We start from the raw sequence: 12,743 nt of genomic DNA, 5'->3' as shown, positions 1-12,743 counted from the left end.
TTGGTGCTTGTTTTCACTTTTGTTATTCAGGATAATACACTAGCCTGCATCATGACTGATTGTGGGAAATTGCACTTTGAGACTGAGTATTTGCCATTGATTTTCATGAATTAACGAGCAGCTAACTGAATTTCACTTGCATGTGTTTCTGTATTTGATGCTCTGTTCACAATAAATAAGTTACTTATTATTATTATTTTTTTTTTTTTCATTTTAATCTGCAGTTTATGTGAGGCCACCATTCACAAGTGTGAATATTATTCATTTCTTGTTTAAACTATAATCTTCCAACTTCATCAACATTTTTAATCACATGGGATTTATCATGTCACACCATGTATTTGCATATTGTTTACTAAATTATCTGCTTACTTGAAAGCTTTAAGGATCATTAAAACTGTGTGCCCGACCGAGACTCGAACTTGGGACCTTTGCCTTTCGCGGGCAAGTGCTCTACCATCTGAGCTACCGAAGCACGACTCACGCCCGGTACTCACAGCTTTACTTCTGCCAGTATCTCGTCTCCTACCTTCCAAACTTTACAGAAGCTCCCCTGCGAACCTTGCAGAACTAGCACTCCTGAAAGAAAGGATATAGCAGAGACATGGCTTAGCCACAGCCTGGGGGATGTTTCCAGAATGAGACTTTCACTCTGCAGCGGAGTGTGCGCTGATATGAAACTTCCTGGCAGATTAAAACTGTGTGCCCGACCGAGACTCGAACTCGGGACCTTTGCCTTTCGCGGGCAAGTGCTCTACCATCTGAGCTACCGAAGCACGACTCACGCGCGGTACTCACAGCTATATCACTGGTCAACACTCATTTTCTTGCCAAGGATATTTGAGTGGCTTTAGGATTAGTTAGTGGTGCTGAGGACGAATATAGCAACCATTTATGCAGTTTGGCTCTAGTTTTTGAGATAATGCATGATTTATTCAAAAAATTAGAAAAAAATGCTAATACTGAACTCGAGCGCTACAAACTACAATGAAAAAAGAAAATAATCTTTATAAATAGCTTCTATGAAAACCTGATAGGCATTTGTCCACGTATAAAACATAATTGAAAAGTTTCTCTATAAGTATATCATTTTCCGTCCATGACGAACCGCTTCCTGCACGCTTTCCTTTTATAGGTCTCTTCAGAACAGTCACGTTGCAGATTCCAGCAATAATCTGCCATCATATGCCTGTCCCATCTTCCTTTATATCTTTCCTCTATTCCTTTCATATCTTGATGGAACCGCTCTCCTTGTTCCTCACTGAAATCACCTAGATTACGAGGAAATCGATCCAAGTGGCTGTGAAGGAAGTGCAATTTTATGCTCATGTTAGCTCCTAAGTTTTGAAAGTTAGTGAGCATGTTTTTGACCAGTTCCTCGTAATTGGGAGCTTTATGATTGCCCAAAAAACATTTTACAACAGCGACAAAACTGTTCCAGGCCGACGCTTCAGTGACAGTCATGACACTCGTAAAATTGGTATCGTTGATGAGCCTGCGAATTTGAGGACCATCAAATATTCCTGCCTTAAGTTTTTCACTACTGAGTCCAGGGAACGTATTGCAGATGTATGTGAAGCAATTATCATTTCTGTCTAAAGCTTTGGTGAATTGCTTCATTAGTCCGAACTTAATATGTAATGGTGGAAGAACAATCTTGTCCATACTAACCAGAGGTTCATTAATGATGTTTGCTTCACCAACAGCCATATGTTCCCTTGGAGGCCATGTTTTCTGCTTCCAATGTTCGTGCTTTGCCCTACTATCCCACATGCAGATAAAACATGGGTGCTTTGTGTATCCACTTTGTTGTCCAAGCAAGAAGTTCACCATTTTCAAATCAACACAGATCAACCACTGGTGCTGCATATACTGAATTTTCTGCAGAACCATCTTGATGTTAGCATATGCTTCACAAAGTTTTGTTGAGTGGGCAATTGGAATAGATGCGTAACGATTGCCATTGTGTAGGAGAACACATTTTAAACTTCTAGTGGAACTGTCTATGAAGAGACGCCAGTCCTCTGGTCTATATTCCGGCAGCCCCAATTCAAGTAAAAGTCCAGGTATATTGCTGCAATACACTATAACCTCTTCTTGGTTGAAGTATGGAAGAAGGTTTTCTTCTCTCGTCCGGTAAGCTGTTATTTTAACACTTGGATGAAGACAGTTCTTTTCCTTAAGCCTGGATGCTAAGAGTTCTGATGCTTGCTTTGAAAGATTGAGTTCTCGTATCAAGTCACTGAGCTCCTTCTGGTCGAACAGCTGGGGTTGTGTCTCACGTCCTTCGTATTCCGAACCACTACTTGTACATTCCTCGCCGTGCACATCGTCATCTGATGATGTTAGCGTGGGTAATGTTGTGAAGGTTGGTACAGGAACATCGTTGCTGTGCACCACCGGTCTTCTTGCTGACTCCAAATCGGGATATTCCCACTTTCGTTTTTTGAACCTATTAAAACCTTTCACATTAACAATGCAAAAATAGCAATCATCTGTATGGTTCTTCTGCTCTCACCATACCATAGGCACTCCGAAGTTTAAGCTTTTCCTTTTTCGTTTTGTCCACTGCCGTAAGCACTCCACACAGCATTTACAAACTTTATGGGGTGCCCACACCTTGATCTCCAAGTTTAATTCCGAAATATGCCAGATACGCTTCCTTCACAAAAGGAGTGATATTCTTCCTGTTCTTTTGAAGAACGTATTCACCACAAATGTAGCAGAACTCATCTGGATGGTTCACGCAAAGACGGCATGAAGAACTCATGTTTTCCTAAAACAAAATTGCACAAATACTACATATTATGCAGAACTTTCTTGTATTTGCATGTCAATCACATCCAACAAACATCATTAATTGTTTTGTGTGAAATGAATACTCACCTCTTATTTGCTACGTCACGATGAAAAGGTTCTATCTCCTTGAAGCTGCACTGCACATGTGTGTGACTTTCGACCATCGCCATTTTTCTTGTTTACACTTAACGCTACCTATCGGCTGTTGCGGGGATTACCTCGGCCAACAAATGAATGTCGAGTACCGCCGAATTCAAATCTGCACAACCCTCAATATCTTCAACACACGCACCGCACAACAGGACTGAACACATGCTGACAGTGTGATGTTTGCATGATGTAATCCTCAGCCACACAGATGCACTCCCTGAGCACAATTGTTTAATAAAGATAGTACAATATCACTAATTAAAAAACAGGTAGCAAATACATTACACCATATATGGACCCTGCAGTCGATATTATCCACATGAAACTCTCATTTCCACAAATAACCTATATCTCAAAAACCAGAGCCAATTTGGAAAAAGTACAAATATACTCGGAATGAGTATCATAACAATATCCCATTTTCGTTCAAACTTCCCTGGCAACGAAAAAAAAAATTTTATTTTGTAGAGCTGTGTATCCTTTCTTTCAGGAGTGCTAGTTCTGCAAGGTTCGCAGGAGAGCTGCTGTAAAGTTTGGAAGGTAGGAGACGAGATACTGGCAGAAGTAAAGCTGTGAGTAACGGGTGTGAGTCGTGCTTCGGTAGCTCAGATGGTAGAGCACTTGCCCACGAAAGGCAAAGGTCCAGAGTTCGAGTCTTGGTCGGGCACACAGTTTTAATCTGCCAGGAAGTTTCATATCAGCGCACACTCCGCTGCAGAGTGAAAATCTCATTCTTTAAGGATCAGTTCTGTAATAAATGTATGGGATTTAGAGTACTAGTGTATGACCGACACATATGATATCTTAACAAGTCAAGCCAGCATATTAGGTCATGTATTATTCATGCCAACAGCAGATAACAAAACTGGAGGTGTGGTCATAATCTGTGTACAGCACTAAATTGCTGTACAGATATTAATGAAGCACTTGTTATTCTGACATAGCGAAATATGAAATTCTGATGTCTTTAAACCTTTCAAGACTACAATTTACTGCACATACAGCTAACACAAAACCATCTAACAGACTATTTCATAGTAAATTGTATCCAGATGAACTATTTCATCAGAGGTAGTTTGAAATGGCTTTATTTTCTGCATGTAAATATTGAAAATTTAATCACTTTCGAGTTACTTATACTGCACATCATTTATTGAAGCCCAAGTTGGAAAGATAATGCCCATAAAAATGCATGAATGCAACAACTTATCAGAGCACTTGTTGCTCTGGTGTAATGCTTGGGGGAGGTAGAGCTGTCGGTATAGGGTACACACCACTTAACCTTTTGAGTACTGCAGACGTGATATGCCGCAGCACTCCACCTTGCCGCTGGGCCTGCGGACATTGTCTGCAGCTGAAGTGGGCTTTCCCGTGGGCCCTGCAGACGGCATTCACCGCGCGGCCTGGCTGGTACTTGAGTCCTAATGATGGCTTATACCGCAGCCGGTTCCACTGCCTGTGGGCCTGCGCACGACAATAATTGCTCAGGGCTGCATGCCGGTCCGTCGCAAGTTCTTTTGACCCGTGCACTCCCTGGGATGGATGTACCCTATTTATTGTTCTGTGCTGCTGTCCCTGCTATCTGGGAAACACTCTGCTATGGACTTAGCAGATGCTGTTTGATATTCGTGTTAGCTGGTTCATGTGATGATATGCATTCTGCTTGTGTGGTGCCGTTTAGCTATCTGCTGGAAGTGAAGATGAATCGATCTGTAAAAGGCCACGCCATAGCGAGAATGAGAAATTTGATTGGCAAAAACGTGATTTCAGTCCAGCACTTCATGCATTTGATGACTCGTCTTCAGGACATAGTTGCCAACTAGCGCCTGATTTAAGTGTTCTGTCCTTTTTGATGCTATCTCTATCAGAAGATCTGTTGAAATTTATAGCATTTGAAACGAACAGATTTTTCACTTTCACGATGGCAAATACATCGGAATCAGTTCATTCTCGACTATCCACCTGGAAAGATACAGGTCTTGAGGAATTTATAGCTTAATTGGTATTTGGCTTCTCATGGCAAAGTTATGTCCAGAGACCGTTTTATGTTACTTTTGAGAATGTTGCATTTTACTGACAATTCGGCCAATCATGGAGATGACAAGTTTGTTTAAAATTAGGAAAATAATTGATCCAGTTCTGCAGTGCATTTAATCCATACAGAAAACTGTGTTGTTGAAAGCCTATTATTGTTCAAAGGTCGCTTATCTTTTAAACAATACTTTCCTTTGAAACGAAGTAGATTTGGAATCAAAACATTCATTCATGTTGCGCGACTGTAAAACTGGATACGTCATGGATTTCATTGTATACACAGGCACAACAACACAAATTGAAACCCATAATTTGGGGAAATCTAGTGATATTGTGGCAACACTAACGAAGCCATACTGTCAACATGGATATACTCTGTATGTCAACAATTGGTATACAAGTCCAGCCTTGTTCCTCTGGCTTCAGAACCAGAGAACAGCAGCATGTGGTACTGTACGTAGGAACAGGCACCACTTTCCAAAGCTACAAAAGAAACTGAAATGAGGAGAAGTTGAGTTTATGTCTACTGACACAATGCTTGCCATCAAGTGGTGCACCAAGAGAGAAGTGATCATGCTAACTACCTGCAAGACTACAGAAATGCGTGACACGGTAAGACAAACAGGACGACTGGAGAAAAAGTAATGAAGCCGCAGTGTGTAGTTGATTACAATGCAAATAAGGGAGCAGCAGAGCACTCCAATAGGCTATTAAGCTCTGTTGCATCTGTGCGTAAATCTGTTAAATGTTACAAAAAGTTATTTTTTTCCATGTTGTGGACCTTTGTGTTTAGAATGCTCACACTTCACAGATCAGTGACAGGGAGCAAAATATCATTAGCAGATTTTCATTTACGTCTGGTACGAGAACTTGTGGAAAAATTTTCTACAGAACGTAGAAGAGATAGAAAAGGAAGACGCTCTGATGACAAGAACCCTCTTCACTTCACTGGGAGGCACTTTCCACATGTCATCCCAAGTGACCAGTCCAAGAAATGCGGACTATGACGTAGACGTGCAGTCTGCTCGAAACAGAATGTGTGTCGAGAAACGAAATATGAATGCAACACATGCAATGTACCTTTATGCGTTGACCCATGTTTTGAAACATACCACACAAAGAACTTTTAGCCAAGTTGCGACAGCTGGAAGACAAAATGAAGCCCTTATTTCTGAAAAAAATTACTTAAAAACTAAAAATATAAAAATAATTACAAAAATTTTAAAAAAAATTTAACTTCGCCACTGCCGGTCCAAAGCCCTGATGAGAAAGAAGGATGGGAAATATAACTGTGCAAAAATCTGGAAATTATCTGAGCTTGAAGAGCCTCTCCAGATGAATTACTTTGCTGACAAACACCTTATGTACGAACATGTGAAACATCCAGTCTGTGCTGACAAACACAGACTGGATGCTTCATATGTTCATCCAGAAGGTGCAGAAATGAAAACTTAATACAAATTTATGGATTCTTCCATAACTTTTTGGTAGAAGTTAAGTCTTAAACTAAGTCCAAATATCATTAATTAAACAAACAATTCTAGCATTATTATTACAACATAATTGTAGCCTGGGTTGTGGTAAAAGATGTTTATTTAAGTGGTAACTAGTTTCAAGCAAATCCCATTTTCAAACTACCATGTAAAACAAAGACAGTGACAACCACATTATAGCTGTTAATAAAACCATAGGAGATGGACAGCTATCGATATTTTATTGTTTTATTAACAGCTATAATGTGTTTGTCACATTCCTTTTCGATAGGGTTGTCTGAAAATGGGATTTGCCCGAAACTAGTTGCCGCTTAAATAAATATCTTTTATCACAACCCAGGCTGCAATTTTCTAGTAATATTCAGTAATGGATTGCTGTCCTATTTTTCCAGGACACTGGATTTGTGAAAAAATTCTAGGCCTACACTTAGAAAGGGCGTCTCGGCACACGTTGGTCACAGATGCACACACTCGCCTGTTTCTGAAGCACAAAAGGTCATTAGGAATTTAAGGTGACATTTAATTACATAGTTTAGAAATGAGTATTTCCTTATCTAATCCTTAAACAAAAGTTATAAATCATTGTTTATTTCTATTGTACAATAGCAATAGCATCCCATATAAAAAGAATTCAGAATTGAATTTTTGATTTTGAAGTTTCCTTGGGGATAATTTATTGGGTTAATGCTCTCAAAATATAGTGATTAGCTTCAAAAGTGTGTCTTGGCATCCAGACACTTCCCTCGAAGGTTGTTTGCAGGTGAATTATTGCGCTAGTACAGAAGAATGTCGACGTTTGGCCGTTACCGATTCTACAGTGTTTACATCGTAAGTTGCATACAAAAATCTGGTAATTAAGTATCAGTATGCCAAATAAGACACAGCTGTATACTGAGACCTTATGACGATTCTCAAGAACTAACTGCAAATGAAAGAAAGCCTTTGATGAGTTACATGTTAGCAGTGTAAGCAGTTTCAGTGTACATTAGGTCTGTCGAGCAATTCATCTCCAGATTCAAAGCTATGGAATAAGTATCCAGATATCCTGCGTTTATTTCTAATGTTGGCGATCATACTAACTGCAAGACTGTCACGACCGCTGTGGTTCCAGAAATACTCGACCGCTGTGGTTCCAGAAATACTCAGGCCAGGGCGAGGATGGCTGATTGGAGAGCTCAGGCACACACAGTAGTCCGCGTAAGTTGCTGGCCAGCGCAGGTACACAGATTAGGGACCCCAACGGCATGCTTGACACGGCCAGCCGCACGCGCCGGTGCAGCACTCAAAGGGTTAATGATTTGCAAGACTCGGCCATAGAACCTAGCATCTTAGAAGAAAGACATATGTTTGTATGCTAAATAAAGTTCAAAAGTCTTTAATTGTTGTTGCATGAAATGCAGACAGAGGTCGAGCCTTAATATGTCATTTACGACACTGTCAACCTAAGCAAGCAAGTGCGTGGTAGCCATTACTGAATACTTTGTGTTGTGCTTTACTCCTTGTGATTTTTTTTTTTTTTTTTTTTTTTTACTAATCTTGGTCCATCACAGTGTTCAATTATGACCCTCACAACACCAAAACAAATCTACAATTCCTATGACCATCCGCTCTATCACTCGTAATTCTAGTTTGTTTACATCTGCAACCCACTGCCAGTTTGTACTGTCCACACACTGCTCTGTAGCTACTGGTAAACAAAACCTCTCCATGTATTTCAATCTCACCTAAAGTCGTCCTGTAACGTGTGAATAGTTTTTTATTCTAGTTTTGCATTAAGTGAGTTTTTGATTCTACCTTTAGTATTGTGAAGTATGTGTCACTTGCCTATGAATGCCCAAGAAAGGTCCAAATTAATGTTTTTCAGATTCTGTAAATATCAAATTGGGTTGGAAAAGAAAAATAATGTCAAGAAACACCTTAAATCAGAGAAGCACTCAGTGCACTGGGAGGAAAATGCTGATGCTGCTCAACAGAAACAATTTGTTGAAAGCTTAAATGCAGCCCAAAAAAGAAAACCATCGAAGACCATTTAAAATAACTGTTGAACTTTTTGCAAAAACAAATACTCCAGTCAAAATACTTCAACACTTTCTTTTAATTTTTTTAAGAGTCAGTTTCAAAGCGCTATGGTAGTGTCTTCAAGTGTATAGTGTGACAAACTTTTAATTTTGTGCATCTAATCATTTATAAACACAAGTTACAGGCAAATTATGGCAAAAAACCTGTGAATTTTTGCCAAAAATAGATGCTAAATTTTCAAATCCCTATATATACATAAAGGACTAAATGCAGTTTAAGTAGTTAATACCCAAGAAGATTAATCATAAGTATGGTAGCCCTACCTAAGAGGTTGTCTGCAAAACAGACAGACAGGTAAAAAGCAATCATTGTGCAAAAGCCAGATGCATGTCTTTTTAGTTTTTAAGATTGAGTGAACAATAACTCTGTAATGACCAAACCACGGAGGGCTGCCAGCTAGGTATGAATATTAAGAGTAAAGCCTCATGATTAGGCGGACGCATACAGTGTCAATCGCTTTCACCAGTTCAATATTGAGTCATACACATTAAGAAACTGCCGCTGATTGATGCTAACTGATTATAAACTGGATGCAAAAAGTGACACACAGGCGCAAAATCAGTATATAGAGGTCACCAAACGTCAAGCAGGACACAGTTACAGCCAGTAGCAAAGTTCGACCACACCGATGCCTTGGATGAGCAACAACTGACAGTGGAAACTATGTGAGTGAGTTTACACTGAATTAAGAAGAGGCTGTCTGTATGTACCTGTGTCTGTCACTCCCAAGGTGTCATGCAACTGAACCAATTTGAGGTCTCTAATACCACTGTTACACGTTACTGTGTGCAAGCTGTTTCTAACAGCATGTTCAGCCAGTGTCTCTTTTTGTCCTAGTAACTGGCTACTATGAGTGTGAGGTTACACACTTCACCTACATTTTACATGTTCATTAAGTGGGTCTTAGGACTCAAGTGATAACCTAGCATCTCTGCTCTTCAGCACGATCATCTAAACACATGAAGAAGCATTAATAGCAGACGAAAAATTAACACAGCGTATCATTTCCTTATTAGCACCTTATCTACCTCCTTAGCCTGACATCCAAGTCATTTTGTACTTCTCCAACCACAAAAAATCTCAGCTTGACCTTATCAGTGTCTCACTCCCATTTCACCTCCAGTCAGATTGTGGGATTCAAATTAAGAACCCCCCCCCCCCCCCCCCCACACACACACAGTTCTGATATTACACAGATAATAAACAGTAAGAACAGAGCTGTGAGTATAGTATTTGAAGCAATGAGTACAAGTTTAAAGGAAGTTTAAAGGTACTAATAAAATAAAAGATATATAACATTTAAAAAATAAACATGTATTTACAGTAGCTATTAACATTTCAAGCTTGAACAAATAAATACTATATATATACTGAAAGCAGGAATCAGAGGACGCCCAGAGTCACAAACTCAAACATGCATATCTTTAATAATATCAAGACATTGTCTGTCCACAATGACGTGAATAATAACTGGACTGATGAGTTGTGTCTGTCTTCATGGAGCATACCAAGATTATCCTGGTATAACACAGAATGTAGCAGCATGTTTCAGATCCTGCACGAGGTTCAAGTGTCAGTTTCCATATGTTCCTCTGCAGCCTCTGTTTTATTTGGTGCAATCACATTTCCATCATTTGCTGGTAATGTTGAATCTTTGTCTTCTTCAGGGAGGATATTTATACCGGTACTTTCTGATGAGTCACTTTGATTCTGCAACAGTAAGTTACAGAAACATGTTTAAAACTTACACATGTATGAACCTTAAAAGCTGAAAAATATTTTAGCATTCTACCAGGAATTGTCATATTTTCTACATATCTACTATTTTATGTAATTATAAAGATTATAACCTGGATATAGCAAAATAAAGGTCATTCAAAAACAGGAGAAGTGTTTGCTGACTGACCAAGATTTTGGCAACATGAGCACATAGTAAAGAAAGAACATGGCAGAAAAATATGTTACACGAAAAGCTAAGTAACATCATGTCTGGCAATAAAGGAAATCTTAAAGTGATAATTTTTTAGTAACAAGCAATTTTCTCATGTTTTTGCTAGCAAGAAACTTAGTAATGGTTTTTTTGTTTGGTTGATTTTAGTGAGTGAAAACAACTAGAGTCATATGCGCTCATGTCAGAACTGTAGAACATGAAGACAAAGAGAAGAGTTAAAAACAACTACACGTTAACCCGAATCGATCTAAGAGAAGACAGATAAAAACAGGGATATGATGGAAAAAGGTCTATAAAATATGTCATAGACAAACAGAGGTCCTGAACTAAAAATCAAATGTCCTTTGCCATATTGCTACAATGGATAAAAAGTGGAATGTGGTCAACAGTGCAACCTACCTAAAACGATCCCCTCATGGCGAGAGTGCCGAGTGGAGGTCGTCCATGCCACTGGAAGATGCTTAGTAACTCTGAGCTTGTTCCCATGAAGGGAGGACCAATGGTGATGACAAGGCGACACCATCTGCTGACAGACGGCAACACAGAGACTGAAGGGAATGTAAGAATGTGACCAGGAACCCATAGAAACATCACAGTGGCTCCATCAAGACTGAGCAAGTGACAGCTTTCTTGAACCCGTTGCACTAAGGTATGCAAGGTGTACAGCACACAGAGGCTTTGAAGGGCACTGAGAGAGTCGGAACAGATGACGCAATTGAAAAGCCTGTGTCGCCAGATGTATAGTGTGGCCTAATACAGGGCAAAGAGCTCTGCTGTAAATACTGAACAGTGTTCCAGAAGCAGACACCGAAAAACACTGGTGCCAATGGCGACGGCATACGCGATACCAGTCAGATAGTCATCTGTGTACACAAAGGAACTATTGCCAAGTTCCACGCAAAGGTCATGAAACTGAAGGTGATAGAGCAAGGCTGGAGTAGTGTCCTTAGGAAGTGAACGAAGACCAAGGTGAACACAGGCTGCCGCACAAAGCCAAGGTTGCAGGTTGAGTGAAGTTAAGCTGCCAGAGCAAGAGCTGAAAGCGAACTCCAGGAAGTAACAGAGAAGAAGGATGCACCCCATACTGGCGATCAAAGGAGTCATCGAAGGAGGCGGCATAGGGTAGCTGGTCACACATGGCAGATAAACTGCATGCATATTTGGTGAGGAGAAAGTAAATACACTACGACAGCGGTAGTTCAGCAGCTTCCGCATACAGACTCTCAACTGGGCTAATACAAAAGGCGCCAATGGCCAAACATGAATCCTACGAATTTCTTAGTTTCAACGAATGGAAGAGCAACAGACTCAAGATGTAATGATGGTGGAAGAAAGCAACTGCACCACCAGAAATTCATACAAATGGTTTTGTCAGTGGAAACACAAAAGCCACAGCCGATGCTCCATGAGTGAAGGCAATCGAGACATTGCTGAAGATGCTGGTCAATGAGACAAGTCTGTGGAGAACTGCAATAGATGGCAAAATCATCAATGGAAAGGGATCCAGAGATGCCCAGCAGGAGACAGGCCATTATAGGGTTAATGGTGATAGCAAAGAGGACAACACTCCGGACAGAATCCTGAGATACACTGTCTACCTGGAGAAAGGTGTCTGACAAGGCAGAACCCACAAGCACCTTGAAAACTTGTTTGTTTAAAAATGCCTGAAGGAAACAAGGCCACGGAAGCCCCACAAGTACAGAGGATACCAACCCTCCAGCAGGGGCCGTAGGCTTTCTCCAAATAGAAAAACATGGCCACAGTCTGGGATTTCTGCATAAAAACATTTGCGACATTGATCAACAAAGTGACGAGATGGCAAACAACAGAACGGCGTACTCGAAATCCACACTGTGCAGTGGTTAGTAAACTGCGAGACTTGAGCCACCAAAATAGATGGACAGGAATCATATGTTCCATCACCTTGCAAAAACAGCTGGTGAGAGAACTAGTGCAGTAGCTATAAGGAAGGTGTTTGTCCTTGCCAGGCTTTGGTATGGGTACGATAGTCGCTTCAAACCAGTATCTGGGAAATGTGCCCTCTGCCCAGATCCGAATGTGAACATCGTCTGGATGATGATTTTGTGGGCGCTCAACTGCACGGTTATAAGCGCAGGTACAAATTCCAAACCTTCGCTCAGTCCATTCTCACCACTTTCATGAATGATGATGAAATGATGAGGACAACACAAACACCCAGTCATCTCGAGGCAGGTGAAAATCCCTGACCCAGCTCG

General features: G+C 40.4%; 1 protein-coding gene across 1 annotated transcript in view; it reads right to left on the bottom strand.

Moving 5' to 3' along the window:
* Positions 1-9,848: 9,848 nt before the first annotated feature.
* LOC124777192 (translation machinery-associated protein 16 homolog) overlaps positions 9,849-12,743 on the bottom strand; it is a 44,094-nt gene continuing 41,199 nt past the window's right edge. Inside the window, exon 6 of the mRNA XM_047252506.1 lies at positions 9,849-10,265. Within this exon, the coding sequence (XP_047108462.1) occupies positions 10,122-10,265 (144 nt within the window). The 3' untranslated portion in view covers positions 9,849-10,121. The remainder of the gene's footprint in view (positions 10,266-12,743) is intronic.

Source organism: Schistocerca piceifrons, chromosome 2, assembly GCF_021461385.2.
Source record: "Schistocerca piceifrons isolate TAMUIC-IGC-003096 chromosome 2, iqSchPice1.1, whole genome shotgun sequence".
NCBI classification, from domain to species: Eukaryota; Metazoa; Arthropoda; class Insecta; order Orthoptera; family Acrididae; genus Schistocerca; species Schistocerca piceifrons.
The sequence above is the reverse complement of the archived record's forward strand: the minus strand, read 5'-3'. Positions and strand labels throughout refer to the sequence as shown.